General features: G+C 46.4%; 1 protein-coding gene across 9 annotated transcripts in view; it reads left to right on the top strand.

Moving 5' to 3' along the window:
- Positions 1-20,416, top strand: part of PAK3 (p21 (RAC1) activated kinase 3) — a 220,260-nt gene that overhangs the window by 115,186 nt on the left and 84,658 nt on the right. For 3 of the 9 annotated variants that reach the window (XM_073361192.1, XM_073361191.1, XM_073361184.1), the window contains exon 1: positions 106-276. The exons of the other annotated variants lie outside the window; for them this stretch is intronic. In XM_073361192.1, the coding sequence (XP_073217293.1) occupies positions 258-276 (19 nt within the window). In that variant the 5' untranslated portion in view covers positions 106-257. Of the gene's footprint in view, positions 1-105; positions 277-20,416 lie in introns of those variants that run through there. 9 annotated transcript variants of the gene reach the window in all.

The raw sequence follows: 20,416 nt of genomic DNA, 5'->3' as shown, positions 1-20,416 counted from the left end.
TATTCCAGCCCTCTCAGTGCTATTAGTAGTATTATTATCTGCTCTCTCTCCGCCAATGAGTGCAGCCAAAACCTGGTGACGACATGGGCTAGGGAACAGCAAGGAGGCAGTGAAGCATCCAAGCTACTAATGTTAGGATTGGAGGTCAAGAAGCTGCTCTCCACAGAGAATGGGAAGCTTGCAGATGGACTAAGCTTGGAGGGGAGGTTGCTTTTGATGACTATACCAGACCTCGAAGGTGGACAATCGGGTGCAGTATGACAGGACAAAGTGCAGGTAATGCCTTTATTTTTGTTATCAGGCTGTCAGTGCAATTGGTGCCTTATCTTGAGCTGTTCAGCTGGGAGAGGAATGGCCTATGGTTGCTTTCTTAAAGCTGCCTGCAATGAACATTACAAACAGCCATGTGTTCTGTTTAAATTCCCTTTATTGTTGCCGAGACTGTATTTAAGGGAAGGAAACCATCCAACACAATTGATGCTGTGGGGGGTATTTGGTTGTGGGGAGAGGCTCTGGTGGTGTATTCTAGGCTTTGTGTATTTTTCCCATTGTTGACACCTGTATTATTTTATTGCATCTGAATTTTTAAAAAATGGAGATTGACATGTTCTGGCGGATAACTTCCTGGTTAAATAAAAACCGTAAAGCCTGCATTGGCACTGAAGTTGTGTCAACACAGACACCAGCCGTAAAAGCTGTCTTGGTGTGTTTGAAATCAAATCCCAACAATGCAGTTTTCTAGGCTGTGCTTCTGCGGAAGAGTAAGAAAACCTATAGACTCTTTGTAATTTATTCTTCTGTCATTTGCTGACAAAATGCACCTAATTCACCCCTTTTAAAACACTTTCTTGCTAAGTTTTCCCCAAATCAATTAAATGCAGTGATTTTGGTCTCTCTCATGCACACACATGGTGGTGGTTTGTGACACCACAATGAAGCTGGCCCTGTGTAGGGTTGTCCCTTTGTCCCAGTATTGAACACTAGCCAATAGAGGAAGTTACAGCCCAGTGCCCTGCTGCTCCAGTCTCCTCTCTTCAGAGGGGGAGATGATTTCAACACTGGTGCCCCGAAGTCCATTCAACTTCTTTTAGAATCCAGTTTTTTCTGATGCTAGACTTGAACCACATTTTGTAGCACCAAACTCTTTTAAATGTTATTCCATGTAAAGAACTATGGGGAGGAAAAGGGGAAAAGCTGTTGTTTATTATTGTGCTGTGTCTGGAAATGTCGAAGGGACATGGGCCTGAGCTGTGAAGAGCCGTTCTGGCTCTGGACTTGTATTTGGAGCCAGCAGAGGCTTGGGGTGTTGGGAGTCAGGGTATGTGAATAATCCCCATTCTTCTTAATAGGGAACTTTGATGCTAAACTTGCCAGGAGTTAGTACTCCTTTGGAGAGTTTGGCCAACAAGTTTGCACCTTTCATTCCCTCTCTTCTGCACCACCCTCCCCAAACAAATGTTTAACCCTCTGTAAGGAATATTTGGGGTTTGTTTTTATTTTTCCTAATTGACCAGTAAATGCTACTGCTTGCTGCATGGAAGCTGGTGCGGTTGCAGTGGGAAGTGGCTAGTTAGAGATCAAAGTCCACCTTGCTGGGTGACTGGGTGCTGATCTGACTCTTCCCAGCGTGATCAGCAGGACTCGCTGTCACCAGGGTGGGGGTGAGTTGGATAAGAGTTGTGGGCAAGCCAGCGGCTGGCCTGAGAGGGAGAGAAAAGAAAATGCTGGGGACTGAGGGGAAGATGAAACAAAATGCTCCCCAATGTCGCCTATCTCTTGTATGAGTTAACGTTCTACGCTGGGTCTCTGTGTACGGCTGGTGGGAGAGGAACCTGGAGGGGAGGGGAACATGTTTGGACAGTGGGGAGCATGGGATAGCACTGTGATGAGAGAGGGGGTGTGGGCACAGTGAGGAGGATGGCAGAGAGGAGCATGAGCTTGGTGTGCAGTGGGAGTGAGGGGAAGGGGAAAGGATGGTCAGGGCAGGCAGCTGGGAGGAAGGAAAGAGTGAGCAGGTTGAGACTATGAGGGGAAAGTGGGCAAGGGGGCAGCGTGGGAGCAGGTGGGCAGGGCGAGGGCTTGGAAGAGGAACAGGAGGAGGCAGGGTGGGGTGTCTGGGAGGGAGTGCTGGAAAGGGAAAAGCAGAGGGTGAAGTCTGTAGTGGCCTTATTAGCGAGCATGATGGGGTACTGGAGGGTGAAAAATCTCACTTGGTCAAGGCAGCAGTTTGGGGCTGGATAAGTTCAGGGGGAGAAGAGGATCAAGAGGCTGAGAGCTGGCAAACCCTCCCTGCTTCCTGCCTAGGAGCCATGTTGGTAGCATTCTCCTTGTCTGGGCTTATCGATAGTCAACTTTTTTCTTAAGATTTCCCACCATTGCTCCCAGTGGCTCTGTTCCACCAATGGCAGTAAAGGTGGGGACACTCATACAGATGGGGCAAAGGTAGCAGGCACCTTGCCATCGAGACCTTGTGTGGGCAGGCATAGATAACATGGTCCTTAAGGCACTGCTGGGTCATCTGCACTACTGCACTGATGGTAGCAACAGTCGGGAATGTTCCCAAAAAGGTCCAGTGTAGACAAAGCCCTTGTGCACTTATCTCATTCCTCCTGGAACCCATCTGTGTTGTGTAATGTGATGGAGACAGGCAAAGAGGAAAAACACAATGGGGCGATGAACCCACACATGCCTTGGAAGGGGAACAGATAGTGGTAGTGACCCCAGTAATTTGGTCACGAGTTAGAATTTCTTTGCTATAGCACTTAAAAACATCAGGTGTACAGTTAAAGGAGGCTCTAAGCCTGATGAGTGCTTTGATAGGTTGCTCCAGGATTGGGCAGGAAGGTTGCTTTGGGCATCCAGAGAAGGGATGGATGGATTGCTCTACGTCTGGAAAGGATGAGTGGGTGGATTTCTCTAGGTCAGGTTGTTGCTGTAGGTGTAGGAGGAAAAGGGATGCTTGAGGCCTTGTGGGTGGGATTACTGTATATTTGTGTGGGAAGATGGAGAAGTTGCTGTGGGCTTGGGAGGATGCCTTGCTCTCGGTCTGGGCTGGTTGGAATCTGGGTAGGCTACTCTAAGGCTGGGGAGGAAAGTTGCCCTGGGCTAGGAGGGTGGGCAATTGGGTTGGGTGGGCTAAGCCTGGGTGGGAGGATGAGACAGCTGCTCTAAGAGCAGGACAGTGAGCTGCTCTGGGTCTTGGTAGCATCATGGGTATGGCTGAGTGGAGAGGTTGCTCTAGGCTGCGTGTGCAGATATGCAAGGATGGTGCAGGCAATCTGATCTAGGCCTGGGAGGGGAATTTCTCTAGACTTGGGCAGGTGGTTCTTTGTTCTAGATCTGGGTGAATGGCTGGCTGCACTAATCCTGGATTCACTCATTTAGTTACTCATGTAGTTATTAGAAGCATGTCTGAGCTGCACCTTTGCTCCTGTTGGCCATGAAAAGGATTCAAAGTACCACAGGCTACTGCTTTCAGCAGCAGCAATTTCGGAGAGCTGCAATGCCCTCTGATGAGCCCCGTGGGAGGCATTAACCAGGGCAGTCTGCTTTTGTAATCATGGGCTCTGTGCCCGATGCTCACATATGTTTCCCCCACTCCCTCACCGCAAGCCCCTTTTAACACCTTCACCAATGAAAGGATCCACCACCATCCTCCTTGCAATAACTGTCTGGCAGGTTCTCATAACTCCTGCAGTGCTGGGTCTCGAGGGAGCTGTGGATCCACCATCCTTTCAAATAGACGAACCCAAACAAACTCCCTGGGTGAAATCCTGGCCGTACTGATGTCGACAGGATTTTGGCTCCTCTGTCTGTATTGGACGGAACCAAAATCCTGTATCCGAACAGTCCCTAAACATGTGGGGAAGCTGGGATCCAAATCCAGCCTTTGTGGCCTGGGCCCTTCTCCACAGAGCCACTTTACAAGCCTTGACTAAGGGGCAGTGGCAGGCCAGTCAGGGGCACCACAGGCTGCATCTTTGTCATCCTGGTGCTTATACAGTAGTTACACATACCCGTGGGAGGGGCCCAGTTTAGTTATTGGCTTTGGTAGCCATCAGTTAGTCATGCTCCTGCAGGAAGACTGCTCGTTACCTTTGACACTCCTGAATGATGTATGTCTGCGGATAGCAAAGCACTGTGGCACCGTTGTTTTGAGCAAAGGGGAGAGATTTTTTTGTTTCACAAATAAGAACTGGAGAGAAGCAGCTTTCTGCTGTCACCAGCACCTAGTGACCCACCCCAGGAAGAATGCTCCATTTCTGCTGCATTACACAGAACTGCCACGTACAGATCAAAAAGATCTTAGCTGGGATGAGAGGCAAAGTTCTTAGATAGAGTGTCCAGGCCACTGGCTGGGGATTCCACTAATGGTTACATCCACTTCAGTGTCTGGCAGACATAAGACTTAATTTTTTAGTCTTTAGTTACACAAAACTTCAATGACATGATGGCTGGTGTGAGTGAGTACTGAACAGGGTCAGGTCTGTAAAGATTCCTCAGCTTTCTAGGGGTTTTTTGATAAAATTCTGTTTAGACTTCTCCTAAATTGGATTAAATCCTGCTTGCCTCCCTCAAGAGAGCTCTGCCATTGGTGTCAATGGGACTGTTGCTGCAAGTAACACAAGCAGGGGTTAGCTCAGAGTTTGTATTGGTTTGATGGACTTTGAACATGTGGTGTGTAAAGTAGGTAAGTAAAGTAGGTGTGTAAAGTAGGTAAGTGTGTCTAACCCTAGAAATATTGGCATCACCTGAGCAATGAGCTCATTTCAATACATAGTGACATAAATTTACCTGGCCCTTCACAGGCAAAATAAGGCCTGGTCCCTACCCCTGCATGTTACCATTAGTCACACAGTTAGAATAATCTGTCACATATGTGGCAATGTTCATGCTGCTGCTGCCTGAGTAGTACCTGGTATGTTTCAGGGAAGGCTTAGATGAGAAGGATCCTTAAAGAGAAAGAGAGAGCGCACAGTGTAAGGTTAGTTCAGATCTGGAATGGGCTTCCATGTGGAGATTGTAGAATCCCTGTCATTGGAGGATTTTAAGAACAGGTTGCACAAACAGCTGTTGGGGATGGTCTTGGTTTACTTGGTCCTGCCTCAACACAAGAGGTTGGACTTGATGACCTCTTGGGGTCCCTTCCATCCCTATATTTCTATGATTCGATGATAATCAATAATAAATGCAGAAAACAATGTTAAAGCAATGTATAAGAATGCAGACATCAGAAAATGCCCGAGTCAAGGTTGAATGCGTCACCTTTACTCTGTCCCTTGTCTGGACACATTATGATATAGGCTTTATTTATTACTGTGATTAGGGCTGAATTAATGTGGTCTGGGGCATCAGGCACAACACAGCACCCTTATAGTGCTGCCCCACCATCTGGAGTGATGGTGGTAGTGGGGCTCCCCCCCCAGGGAAGTAGGAGCAGTGGCATGACCACTCCCAGAAGCAAGCAACAGCAGGCCCTCCCTCCCAATGCATCAGTCATGTTTGCAAACTTTTCTTTACAACCACGTGGGCTTGAAAGTTAATTCATTTTAAAACGAAACAAGAGATTCTGATGTAATCCCATGACTCCAGGACCTGCAGCACTGGGGTAGGCCTACAGTGCCCATACCTTGATCTGGCCCTGCGATCATGTATGGTTATTTATTAATGTAATATACTGTACTCTACTGGTGTTTATAACCCTATAACACATGTGTATCTAAAATAACCTGTGATTGCAATATTACAGATTATGTCATGATGCTGACCTTCAAAGGGTCAGTGTTAACCGTAACTTTCTCATTTCCTTCTTACATTTGGGGTGCCAAAAATGCCCCTGGAATATTTGCAGGCTCACCTTTTTTTTTTTTTTTTTTTTTTTTGAACAGTTACGCTTGCATACACAATAACCTATCTTACATATGCACCAATAATCAGGTTTATTTTGGGAGGCCTTTTGAAAATGCAGCTGTGTCTCACTGGTTGCGGGTGAAGGTTGAAATGTTTTCTGGGTTGTTTCCTCCTCCCTGTCTTTCCATTGTAAAAGAGAAAATCCTCTAGACCTGAAATTGTCCAGTGCTTTTCTGCTGTGACTCTTGACTGGACCTGCAGTGCCCAGGTGCCAGCTCGTGTTTTTGCCAGCCACAGTCTTGAAGTAATGTGCTGCTGTTTGCTAGAACTGCGGCTGCAGTTGTACTATGGATGTGGTGGTAGGGATGCTAGTCACTTCGTTAAATTCCTGTACATAATTTACCACAATGCTGCCATTCAGCCCTCCTGCACACCTTGTTCCCGGGATGATCCTGGACTTGGCTTTGGGACAGCCTTGCGCCGTCACTTCTAAAGTTGTCGAAAAAGAGTATTTGTACAGGTGGAAGCACAGAAAATGCCTTTAATTCTGATTCTGTTCTGTAAAACACACACTACTGTGCTTTGAGCTGAGGTTCATTTGTCTCAGGGGTAGACACTGAGACCACAGCTCCTATTGGTGCATGAATATTTTAGCAATTGAAATGCTGTCTGCCTGCTCCAGAAAAGAGCTGTTCAGATGCTCATTTGATCCTTTAATGAACCGGCATCAGGCTGGCTCAGGTCAGCATCCTGGTTAGTTCGTATGGTGTGGCTGACAATGACCGCATCGCTACGTATTGTGTTGTAACCTCCTCTTCCGCACTGGATCTGTGGGAGCTCGAAGTGGGGCAAAGTGAATGGTTTCTAGGAAGAAAATAAGGCAGCAAGAATTCTTTCTTTGTACTGATGGATCAGGGAGACTCATTGCTTTTTTTGGGGATGCTCAGTCCAAAAAATTAAGGGGGAGGTTTTTATACAGTCAAAGTTGGGGGAATCAAGTCCATCCCTCTCTCCATCTCTGTCCTTACGCTTTCCTACCCTGTATCTTACTCCCTATGCTCCTCCCCAGGCTCTCTCCAGACTCCTCCCTTTGTGCCCTTCTCCCACTCTTGGCTTTGTACCTTCTAATGCCTCCCCCTTTGTTTGGACGAGCCTTTCGCTTCCCGTGTGCCAAGCTCGCTCCTTCCCCGCCTTCTGATCCCTTCTTTTCTGAAGCTTCCTTATGATGATGCCATTGCTTGTCCTTCTCACGCTGGAACTCTTGTCCCAAGAATTGTACTTGTCTGAGTTAGGGCCAGACTGGGTCTAATGGGACAGGTGCACCGGGGTGGAGAGCGAGGGAATGAGGAGAATCCCCTCTCTCTTTTGCATTCCCGGGAGGGGCCAGTCAACATTCCAGTCCTTGATCCCAGGGAGCACAAGGAGTCCTCTAGTTGCGTTTCTCAAATGCGGCCACCTGCATGCAGCCACCAGTGGATATTTTTGTGGCCACGACACCTCCAAAGCGTGGGCAGAGATCATAGGGGACAAAGCAGTAGCCCCTCCCTGCAGCACCCAGCTGTTGCTCCTGAATAGCTGTTACCAAGGGCACGGAGATGCGCCATCTCAGGTTTTGCACTGGTGCTGCCAGTAGGGATCGGTGCCCTGCACCGTGCAGCCTTCTCGGGGACTCCAGCCAGCTCCTCCTGTGACGTGTGGGGCTGTCAGTGGAGGGGGCTGCCGTGTTTGGTTGCCGTGGCGCTCTCCTGGGCAGTTCCCCCGCACCCACCCGGCTGGGGCATGGGGAGCCTGGGACTCTGCAGGCAGCCAGTGAGTCCCCGACCCTTCCCTGGGGTGGCTAGTGAGCTCCCCACCTTCCCCAGGACAAGTGCTCACTGAAGGGCCATTGGGAGGCAGAGACAGGCCAGTGCTTCCCCCAGCGGGGTCTGCACTTGCCGTTTACAGTTGCTGTAGCTACCACAGCAGCTCAAAGGCTCCGGGCTGCTTGGCAGCTCCCCAGCAGGGTGAGGGGCTCCCTCTCCGTGACACGCTCCGAGCACAAGAATAGGAGCAAAGTCCAGGTGTGCTGAATGGGGAGCTCTACTTCCTACTGCCTTCCTATGATATCCATAAATTACCGTGATTTGGATGTGCACATGTGCACATTTATTTGTTTTGCCGGAAGTTAATTAAGTATTTTAGGAAAAATTGCCAGAGTGGCCCCCAGCAGGAGTTGGTGGCCACACTCCGAGGCCACCAAAAATTTTGTTATGAGAACCCAGTGCCACCAGTGATGCGGGCTGAGAGTGGAGCCATAGCCTTGTCCTTACTGCACTGGCTAGCAGAGCTGGCCCTGCCCAAGGGGACAGGAAAGACATGTTGGACCCTTCTTTTCAAGAGGTGTACCAATCGCAACTCTTCCCTGAGCTCCCAGAGGTATTATACCTGCCTCAGGCAGACTGCCTACAGCAGGGGTGGGCAAACTTTTTGGCCTGAGGGCCGCACCAGGTTTCCAAAATTGTACGGAGGGCCAGTTAGGGGAGGCTGTGCCTCCCCAAACAGCCAGGTGTGACCCGGCCCCCGCTCCCTATCCGACCCCCCGCTGCTTCTCGCCCCCTGACGGCCCCCCCCCGGGACTCCTGCCCCATCCACACACACCCCAGTTCCTTGACATCCCCCCCTGGGGACCCCTGCTGCATCCACCCCCCCCACTCCCTGTCCCCTGATTGCCCCCGGAACCGCCGCCCCTGACTGCCCCCCACTGCCCTATCCAGCCCCCCCTCCTTCCTGACTGCCCCTGGGACCCCTGCCCCCATTCAACCCCGCTGTTCCCCGCCCTCTGGCCGCCCCAACCCCTATCCGCACCCCTGGCCCCTGACCATCCCCCGAACTCCCCTGCCCTCTGTCCAGCCCCCCCTGCTCTCTGCCTCTTTACGCGCTGCCTGGAGCACCAGTGGCTGGCGGCACTACAGCCGGCCGCACAGAGCACCAGGACAGGCAGCCACACCACCCAGCCGGAGCCAGCCACGCGCCGCGCAGCACCGAGCACTGGGTCAGGCCCGGCTCTGCAGCTGCGCTGCCCCGGGAGCTCGCAGCCCCACTGCCCAGAGCATTGTGCCGGTGGTGCGGTGAGCTGAGGCTGCAGGGGAGGAGGAACAGCAGGGGAGGGGCCGGGGCTAGCCTCCCGGGCCAGAAGCTCAGGGGCTGGGTAGGATGGTCCCACGGCCCAGATGTGGCCCGTGGGCCGTAGTTTGCCCACCTCTGGCCTACAGGGGCTCACCCTGGGCGGCTGTGCCCCCACATTGTCATCACCTTCACTGCAGCCACTGACTTGATATCCACAATCTGGTCGTAGAGTTGTGTGCTCTTCAGGGTAGGGATCTTGTCTTTTTCCATGCCCTGTAAAGCACGCTGGACACTTATGCTGCATTCTGCGTGAATAGCTATAATACAGACCTACCTGGATGTGAGGAATACTGGGCACCATATTGTTATTTGTCAGCAGAAGTAATAGAAGGCTGTGAACATGTATCCTGGTAAGATGGTTCTCCAAGTCTTATTTCTGGGCATATCTGACCTGCCTCTCCCCTTGTCCAATGAGATCTTGCAGCAACATCATGTGGATGGAGTTTTCCAGTCAATAGATGGTGCCAGAAATCAACTACTGAATGCAGTCTGATCTTTGGTTCATTCTGTTTAGCTCACTGAGCCACAGTGAATGGCAGTGTTCGCCAGACTAAGGACTTATCTTCACAGGGAAATTTTCCAGCATGGCTATAGTAATATTATTATAGTTATACTGGTATAAGTCCCCATGTGGAACACATGTGATTTTATTCTAATATACTTAGTCTACCTGGAAAGTGGAGAAAGTATACTGGAATAAAGTCACTTTTATGCCAGAATAATGTGCCCAAATGGGGAATTCAAATTATAGCAGTAGATTTATACCAGTTTAGCTATGCTGGGAAATGCAGCCATGTTGGCATTTGCTCCTGGACAAGGAGAGAAAAAAATCTGTCCATACTTTTTCCCAGCTACCCCCAAAGCACACACCTCTGTTAGAATGATCACTGGCTTTCTGGTGGAGTTAGGTAGCACAGGGACCTCCTGTGATGGCTCTCAATTCTGTCATACAGTGTCAGTGAGCATGAGAGGCTCCAAGATGACCAAACCTAACCCATTTAGGCTTGGCTCAGTTCAATCTGTTAATAATGTTGATCGATACTGTTGATGTTTATTTTAAAGGGTTTTTTTTAGATTTATATTGGTCTTAAATTTTCACATTTGCAGGAAATTATTGGTGAGGCTCAGACAATAGGGGAAGTCAGACAATAATTATTTAATGACAATAGACAGTGAGAAGTCAAAAAGTTAAAGCTATGTAACCGTTAAAAACCAGTCAGTCACACGCCAAAATACACAAAGTAAATATCCGTAAATCAAACTCTTGTAAGTTCTCAAGCAGCATTTGTCTTACTTTGCCTATCTGTACATTTCAGTTATTATCAGTGGAAATATTTTTTGTCGGTTTGTGTGTGTATGGTGAAATTGACGCTTATCGACATTTACTGATAAAAGTCTAATCCTTCCAAGCCTATTTACCTTACTCTCCCTTTCCTGCAGAAAGAGTGGCACAGCCAGAAGCTGGCTCCTCCCCAGTGCTTGGAAAGTTGTCACTGGAATGTATAATGTTGGCATCAGAAGGTGATGGGTAGTAGGCATCTGAATCAAGCACTTTTCAGCAGTGAATATGTTCTGAGCTCTTGGGAGCCTAAACTATATCTACTTGTGAAGGCTGTTTTAGAGGCTTGTCAAAATGGGTAACAATGGAGTAACAATATGATTAGTATTATGGTAGCATCTGGTGACAGATATGGCAATTTCCTGTAATATCCTTAAAAAAAGTTATTGAATTAAGTTTAAGTAACTTTGGAGTCCATTGTATTAAACTTAAAGGGTATGTATTGTTGTGGAGCAGGATTGCATGTAACTTCTCTACGCGGGAAATGGGATGCGACTCTGGGAGCTGTTAGGAATTTCAAAGGACTATACTGAATAATGTGCCAGAAGAGAATGGACTTTTGGGACAAACAGGATCAAGTGTTGGCCTGGGGAATCTCTGTAGGGAGATGAATGCAAATTCCCATCTCTGGTTTTGCAAAAACCCAGCCTTTGAGCTAGGCCCTTTGGAGTGTAACTGCTGATTACTTGTTCCCAGAGGTTTGAGATAAAAGGTTCAAAGTGTCGAACAAAATAGGCTGAGCGGCCCAGATGGGGTGCTTGGGTTGAGCTTAGGCTGTTATGAACTTGCAACCACAGAAAAATCCCTTTGTGGAGTTGCAAGACTGACTCCTGCCAGAGCCCTTGTTGGAGTTGGGGATTGCGGGGGTGGAAAACTTATTAGCATGGGTGTAGGTTCTTTTATTGATTTTAATAGGTTTTCTGTGTAATGCTTTTACCTTAAGAATAAATGTGCTTGCTTAGAAAGAGCTGTGTGGGAACTCCTAACTGCTGGCAATTACATTGTTCAGAGCCTTCAAAAAGAAAGCAAAGTGTAGACCCTGGCCTGCGTAGACAGTTTGCCTTGGTGGGAATATCACAGTATAAGCAGGGAATTGTGCAGCCTGGAAAAGCTCCTGGTCAGGAGGGAGAGAGATGTGGGTCTCCAAGAGGGGTGACATCTGAGTTATGCTAGGCAGTGTACACACATGTTATCAGAGGCCGTGCCTGCCTGAATAAACCTGTGCTGACAAATAAACCAGTTTTTTCTGCCCTGTAACAAAATAAAATCAACTTGTTTTCTGAAAGTATCTGGTGCCAATTCAGCCTCAGACCTTTGTGTGTTTGCTGTACTATTTCCCGTGGAATGCTAGGATTATGGTACAGTCATCATTTAAAAACTTAGCATTCACCACCCTAGGTCCTGCAGTGTTTTCCTATAGCTGCCATAAGAGAGGCAGTGGCTACCATTAAAACTCAATGACCACTAGCATTGCCTATTACTTCCTATTATTTTACTTGGGGAAAACTGTGGTATCTCCACCACTATGTAGTAACTTTTAGTAAGTATTGACTTTTTAATGGTGATCCCTATACCTCAGTAAAGCAATAGCACTGAGTGGTAAATGTTGAGTTTTGACTGGAGCATATTTAAGCCCCTTCATTTTCAGTTTAAACCATTTTTTACCCCCAAAAATCCAGGGTTTTACAAAAAGTATTATCTGCTTTTTCCAATTTTCACCCTACTTTTGAATCATTACAATATATAAAAAATAACTTGTTTTATTAGGAAAATACAATACATTGCATGAGATATATGTATTACTCCTGTGGGAATTCTGTGCTAAAAAAATTAAAATTCTGCATATTTTGTCAAAATAACACCATATAATCACTCCAGTTTCAATTATTGTGATAATTTATTTCAAAATACCTGTCAATAAGTATGTCAACAATACACACAACAACACAAACATTTCTCCAGGAGTAGACAGTCAAAGAAACCCCTATGAAAACCCAGTTCCAGTTGGGAGGTGCTGGAGGGGGCTGCATGGAGCCACCAGAGCCCAGTCATCTGCACTCCCCTCCCCAAAGAGCCCAGCTGTGGGGCACTCCCTGGTCAAGATACCCACACCCCTCTCCCCAGAGTCCAGACACCTGCACCCCCTTGTCCCCCAGAGCCCAGCTGTGGGGTAGCCCCTGGCCCAGACATCTGCACCCCCAGAACCTTTACTCCCCTGCAGCTTCTTTACTGTCCTGCCAGAGGATGTGGTGTGGTGTGGTCCTGCCCTTCCTCAGCCTTTGCCAGAACTGGGTCTCCAGGGCCCTCTCCTGTCCCCAGGAGAATGAGGATCAAGCCAGGCAGCTAGAGTGTGCAGAGCCTTTGCCCCTGCCAGGCATGGCACTCCGCTCCCTGCGAGCTGGGCTCTGCAGGGTCCAGCGGTGCCTAGTGGCACCCAGCAGCTCTGCAATCCAAATTCTGTGGAAGAAACAAGAATTCTGCACAAATTCTGCATTGCACAGTGGCACAGAATTCCCCCAGGAGTCACGTATTATGATAATACATTAGTCTGTGTGTCTGTGCAAAGCTGCCTGTTGAAGTAAGGCTATGTATTGGTCTAGAAGATACACACAATAAACAAACAGGCACTCACGCAAGCTCTGGAGGGCATGCGCATCTGAACATGCTGATGAATCTCACGCCCACCACGTACACAATTTCAAGCTTTTAGCAGATAACGGTTTAGAGATCTGACATGCTAAAATGGAAAGAAAACAAAAGTCTGTACCAGAATACGTTTCAGAACACAAGGAAGTATTGAAAGTGTTAAGGAAACAAAAACAGGAGAAAAGGATGAAGTTGAATATATGCGCTGCAAATAGTGTGGCCCAATTATTAAATGTAAATATTTATAGGCTAATAGGTCTAAGTCTACAACAGGAAACTCTTTATTCAGATGAAAAATATTGTTTTCTTAAACGCAGAGGTGGCATTCTGTTTTGAGTTCTGTTTTAGTGCTGCAGCAAACTACATAGAATTCCATTAATCAAAGCATTAATCTACTGAATACTTTTTTCCCCGTCCTTCCGTCCATCAATATAAACCCTGATATTTACCCAGAAAAATTATTAATAGTTTTTTCCCACCAATTTTCACCTGTTTTTGTTGTCGTAGTAATAAACATGGATAAATTCCTGGGAAAAATTAAATAAAATAAAACCCAAAATTGAAGGGCCTGAAGCATATTGTACTGGAACACTGGGCTGGAGTGTTTAAACATTTAAACTATAAATACTGTTTATCTTTTCATAGCACTGATCATTAACTAGAACAAAAAGACAATTATAATAATCTCAGTTTTACTGCAGCGGGACCCGGGAGCCCTAGTCATGGAAGAGCGACCCACTGTGCTTCTTGCTGTACAAACACAGAGCAAAGAGACAGTCCCTGCCCCATACGGTTTACAATCTAAGTAATTCCTTCTTGTTTTCCTTAGACCCAGAGAACAAAAAATATTCCTTCAAATGCATGATCTTTAGATGTAGGAAAATGGCAAGGAAAAAACAAATGTGGAATCTCCATTAGAGAGAAACCCCAGTGACTCTCTCTGCAACATTCTGCACCTGAAATGAAACACAAAGTGGCGGCTGTGTCACAGGTCCCCACGTAGCAGGACTCCCAGCTGTTTAAAGGTGCAGTACACAGAAAACAGAACGACATCTGCTTTCAGTATATATCTACCTACACAGCACGTCTGCTCATTTGATTCATTGTTTTGTGTGTGTCTGTCTGGAGAGAGATTTTATATAGGCCAGTTTGGCTGAAGCTTGCTCTCTCTCTTTCCAGTTCACTAGACAAGTGTTTTACATTTTCTTCAGTTTAACTTTAAATGGACATTGTTTTACCCTGTTCTGCAAAGGAGCTGATCTTTCTCAACTCACGCTGTCATGGAAGTAACCTTTTTATTTTCTGAGCAAGGTCATTACATCATGATGCAGTAATCCTTTGCCTTTAGGATAAAACATTCATTCTCTGTCTCACACTCTCTTTATGTCTGTCCCTTCTTAAAAAAAGAAAGCAGGGGGAAAAGTCCTGATTCTGGTCTGTTAAACTAGTCAGTTTTTAGTGAGAATAATGCATGGGCTGTGGGTATTGAAGGGCTGGAGGCTCACAGAGATGCTTCTCTGACATCTCATCCACAAAGAGAAGCTCCACATTTTTAAGTCATAGACGCCTGGGGATGAGATTACACCTTTGCTAGGCTCTGATGGGGTAAATTTTAAAGTTGCACGAATAGCAAATTAGCCAGACTGAATTGCAAAGGAGAGATTCTAAAAGGGTTTAAAAAAACATGATGGGCAGAGTAGATTTATAAAAATACCTTGATCTTTGCATAGCACTTTCGATCCCCAGATCCAAAGTGACTTACAGAGGAGGGCAGGTATCATTATTCCTGTGTTATCAATGGGGAAACTGAGGCCAGAGAAATGAAGTTACTTGCATGGTAGGTCAGCAGCAGAAACAGAAATAGAACCCAAGTCTCCTGACCCCCAGCCTGCTGCCCTGATCACTGGACTATGCTGCTTTGTCTGCTGATCTTGTTTTCGACGTGAATGTTTGTGGGGTGGTGGTTTTTTTCCATGTCAGGTTACATCACCATATCATTTACAGCCAGTCTGAGGTACACCTGATGAGGCATCTGTCATAATGTAACCTGAGGTGATGCTGTCTCAGCTACATCAGGATGCAAGGGATGTAACTTCAGACTGTTTAGCCAAACCCCCGCTGGAGTCAGTGAGGCTGCACAGGTGTAACTGAGGGCTGACGTTGGCCTTGTACGTTTCAGCCAGATAAAACACTGGGGATGGAAGGATTTGATCCAAAGTTTGTTAGAGCAGAGAAGGTAGAACAAATGGGTTAGATTGTCAGTCCCTCCCCTGTTATACCTCCTGTCTGCATGGAGCAGCAAACATCCAGTCCCAGTTGTATATGGTCTCGCACTTGAACAGAAGTGTCCAATTTTGGTCATCAGATTGTGGTGTCGTCTCAAATTCCATTCAGATATGGCAGGCCCTCATTTTGTGCTGATATTATACTTGAAGAGATATAATATAAGTGATTTTAAACTATATTAGTACTTCAAAGTTATCACTATGCCATACTCCGTGACCATTTGGAACTTGGCAGTGACAGAACGCAGATCCTCCTCATACCCAAAAGTGAGAAGAGAATCTCCATTAGCTGTTAGCAGTGTAGTGCCCATGGCACACAGCCAAGCAGTCCTTATTCCATTCAACAGAGGGCAGTGGTGATACATAGGTAGCAGCTAGTTTCCTGCAGTAATATTTTTGACTTGTAATGGTTCCTAACTCATATTCTGAAGCCAAGTGGTCCTTACCGGGATTGCCCTGCTAGAAGCTCCATTCCACATATAGAATCTCTAGTACCCCTGCTCATCTTAACTGTGGCCATATTTGTTTTTCTACAGTTCCTGAATACTGTAGTGGGGGAAGATAGACTTATAAATTGCATGAATTTATTATGATCTATTATGTGTTATTAAGGAAATCCCAGCAAACTAGTCTGTAGTGCTCTGTTTGCATTGTTGTATTCACTTCTTTAATTCTTGCAGGACTGCAGAATCTTCAGGTTCTGGACTCCGAAGTGATTACTGCATCATAGCAGTAACATAGAACCAATAGGGACTGCTCAGCCTGTTGGGCAATAACTTGGGCTTCTGTTAGTTAACAGACAGGGAAACAGTGATTTTATTTCTCTATGTAACTTGGGATTTGCTAAATTACAGCTGACGACAGCTTTTTGATGTCCTTAGAGGGTCATTCTCTTTTTGTCTGTTGTGTTTGAAAAATGCAGAATCACAGCTTAAAAAAGAAAAAGCCTCCAAACATGTATAATTTGCGTTTAGTACCTTTTGCTTTTCTCTCGGTCTGAAAGCCAAATGTTATAAAACAACTTCCAAACCTTTGATGTGAGCTCATAATTTTCTCAGTGATGCTATTAATATTGCATGCTCGCTTGCTCCTTGGTGGGCTCCAACACCCACTAACAGCAGCCATCTGTGAGAGCAGAGTTCCTCCCCAGCACAGTGAAAAAGTCAGGCCAGATGTACATGCTGGAGCTATGTCTTACTGGCTATTTCTCCGGATCCCCTTATTTCCAAGGCTGCTACCTGGGATTCCAATGTTTAACCAACGTCTCTTCTCCCTCCCTGGTGACAAGAGGTAGAAGCCCAAGTGCACTCAAATCCAGCAGGTCTCCATTAGAATAGTAGGAACTGATACTGCTCAACTCAGGGCATCCCCTGATTACATTACAGCCCAATTACCTGTGAAGTAGTTAAGGATAAAAATGAGGCCATTGTGTCAGTTATGACAAGACTGGAATATTGTAACCTATTCCACCTGTCCTATCAGAGAATCTATGGATCCCAACCACGCATGAATTGTGCGTGGTATGAATTGTGCCTGGTAACTTTTGTAATCCTAGCAATGTGATTGCAGCTTTGGCACTGTGGAGTGGAATCACTTTTGCTTTGTTTTCCCAGAGTATTGGGAAGCTGTGGTTCCCATTGCCACCAGGCTTAGCTCCTGGACAGATAACCCCCGTTAAAAAATGAAGAAAACCTTCAAGCTGGATCTCGGTTAAGATCAAGATACTGATGGTTGGTGAGATTTCTCACAGGCTGAGTCATTTTGCAGTCAAGCTTCTGGGATTTAAATAGATTTAAAATCTAGTGTCTGAGTTTGGTGCAAAAACTAAATCTGCTAGAACAGTTCTGATAGTCTGTGATTAGTTGCATTGTGACATGGATTGCAGTCCACTCGGAGCTGTCCTTACAGAAAGTGTCCTGCGGGCCATTTGTGGCTTGAGCTCAGATTTTCATGTAATGTACATGACCGAGAATTATAATACAGCTCTGTTTAATATAATGCAAAACCCTTGTCCTGATGTAGAATGAGCACATCGTTTTTAGTTTACTATGGTCTCCCAATACACATCTACCTAACATGCTGTCTGCCAATAGCTAACTCTTAACTTCGTCTTTCTTTCTCAGACCCCAGAGATCTTGGGATATATATGTTGCAGCTGACTCCTTTCGCTAACCACTCATTCAAGAAGTGGCTTGCATGCTGGAAGTTTCTCCTATTCAAGGCTGGTGCTGCTACTAAACTGGGGTGGGGGTCCGAGGAGCAGTCCCAGGAGGCTGCTATTTCCTTCTTCCAGAAAGCCATTTGGGGCAATTATTGCTTGTTCTTTTGAGGTGGTGCAGGGCAAATGTAATTTTCATAGGGATTCTGTGTGTTATTCATTCCCATTTATACCCTCTACAGTTTCACTGCACCAGAATCATTACTCTATATTCACGGCATGTGCTTAATGAGATAACACCCATGTACGTGAACCAGATCAAGGCACACAGTGTCTAATTAAAGCACTTATACTAGTGCTGCTGGCAATCTTTAAAATTTGTGACCATGAAAATAATAACTTTTCTGCCCAAATGTATCATGGCTGACATTATTGCTAGCAGGAAATAGTTATAGTAACGCTCAAAGGCCCAGGTTGGGATGGGGCCCCATTGTGTTGGGTACTATGGAAACACAGAAGACAGACAATCCCTGCTGAGATTCTGAAAGTTGTAACAATTACCTGTTTGTAAGGATCAGAGGGAGGAAGTGGGGAGAGCCTGATTCTGCTACCTTTCCTGTGTCATCCCTAGGAAATCAGAGGAAGGTGGTGTTCAGTGTGAGTAAGCGTGGCAAAACTGCATCCTTAACAAGGAATCGTCATTCTTCAGTACGGTCCAGGCCAATAGTCACCAAAAGTTCTGGCCATCTAATATCCCGTCAGTGGTCTGTGAAGTGAATGTAGCTCACAATCCATTTCCCAGGGCACTGATGTCCACAACACAAATGCCACTAGTACAGCTGGCTCTAACTGGCAAACTCATTGCCAATCTCTGCAGAGAAGCCAGGGACCAAATGAGCCGGAGAGACCCAAATAACGCCTTGCTCCTAGAGATGGTCTCTCCAGCTGAAAGAAGTTCACTTTAGCAGGGGGCAGAGAGCAGTGTGTGGAAGTCTGCCCTGCCCATGTCTGTGCAGCACCAGTTCTGAAGACAAATACAGCACTTCATTCTGCAGATGGCTGGTGAGGCACTTTTAACAAAAACTAGATTCACATGGAAATTTAAAATGAAGAGTCTGCACTTTTGTGTGCCATGGCCAGGTCAGAGGGATGGCGGGTATTAACCTGTGCAAATGTGTGAAATCAGCAACAAAATACACATTGCCCTAAACCCTTCAGACAGGCTGGTGTGTGCCAACTCAGCTTACATGTCAAAGGGTAGAACACCAGGCACAGCATGCACCCCTCGAGCAATGTAGGCCTTATCTGCCAGAAGTGGAGACTTGTGCAAATATGTATATAGACTCTGCACTTACAGCACCTTCTTCCCAAGTAGCTCAAGGTAATTTGCAGACATTAGTGAAGGAAGCTGCATAGCTCTTCACAACCCCAGTGAAGAAATATGCAGATACCCCAGTGCTAACATCCTTAGTTTATATGGGGAAATTGAGGCACAGACTTGCCCCAGGTTATTCTGGAAGTCTCTGGCAGAGCTGGGAGCTGAAGGCAGATCTTCTGACCCTCTGGACTGTGCTTGAACCACAAGGCCATCCTACCCCTTCACGGGAAGCCCCTGAGAGGACAAAGTGTAATTTCTCCTAAATGTAAACAATACAGAAACTGCTGAAAACATTTGCTTTTTGCAGCTGGGTAACTCACTGCAGTCCTGATCCATGGGCTGGTCAAGAGGTCACTGTGATGTAATTTCTGCGTGCATATTGATATCATCTGTTTCTTTCTGTGTGCACAAGAAAACCTGGGCCAGATAGTCAACTTCAGTGTTCCCCCTGTTCATTGACTACAGTGGAGCTATAATGATTTGCCTTAGTGGAGGCCCTGTGACTTTTGTGATGAGTTAGGGCAAGACACATGATAGACTTGAATTAATTAAGATGTGGCCTTGGTTGGCAAGAAACTCTAGGACCAGGTGTTGGCATCAAGGGGCTGTCCTGTGAGGGAGTTCAGACTGGACACAAGAATGGTCTCGCTGCTGGTGCTGGCTGAGAGGTGTGCAGCCTTTGGCAGTTGGCTTCTCCAGCTCAGGTTAGTATTTATCTCCTAAATATAGATCATCCTAAACCAACCATGTCCTGCCAAGTTGACTCTGATCCCCCTCCCCTTCTCTAATGGCAGATACCATTTGTGCTTCCAACACAACAAGCCTGGCACAAATTATGAACCACTGCGTGCGGGGGTTGCGGGGGAGATTGGGGGATTGAGAGTATTCTGATACTAAATAAAAATCAAACAACTGCGAGAGTATGGTGGAAAAAGAGGCCACACCCACAGCAGCTGAGACTCTGAAAAGTAGTCACCCCAAGCAAACCGGTAAGCAGTCATAGCTAGAAAGACTATTGAACATTTCTAGGAGAAAACAAGACACTTTATATTCTCTCTGCATGCTTCAGTGCAGCATCTAGATTTACCTAGGTATCATTTCTAATCAGCAGGCCCTTAGCCATTCTCCACCAGCATTGGTTGCAGCTTAATGACATATTATTGTATCATTCTTTTATCACTCAGCTTGCTAGGTCATTTACCTCTTGGGAGGATGGGGGAGAAGAGTTATTGCCTCTTTGTTTCTTAAAGTTATATAAAGCAAATGCGTATAGCCAGAGATTTGGGGGAAGGGTGCTATCTGAAATTGCATACTGATTGAATATCTACAAACAGAGGTGCTTCATGTGGCACATGCTGATAATCTAGCCATGTATACTTAATACCCTGTTACCCTATATCCACTGAGTTCAGTAGAAAGAAGATTAGTGAGATAGCTGAATGATACAAAATAACTTTTGGTGTGTGCCTGCATGCACACACAGTTGGCATTTTAACAGCTGTTGCTAGCAAGTTATTGAGGGGGAATTTTCCCCTGGATGTAAGCTAAGTGGGGAGTAGAAGAGGAAAACTCCCTGCTCTCCAAATCAGTTGACT

Source organism: Lepidochelys kempii, chromosome 9 (assembly GCF_965140265.1).
Source record: "Lepidochelys kempii isolate rLepKem1 chromosome 9, rLepKem1.hap2, whole genome shotgun sequence".
Lineage (NCBI taxonomy): Eukaryota > Metazoa > Chordata > Testudines > Cheloniidae > Lepidochelys > Lepidochelys kempii.
The sequence above is the reverse complement of the archived record's forward strand: the minus strand, read 5'-3'. Positions and strand labels throughout refer to the sequence as shown.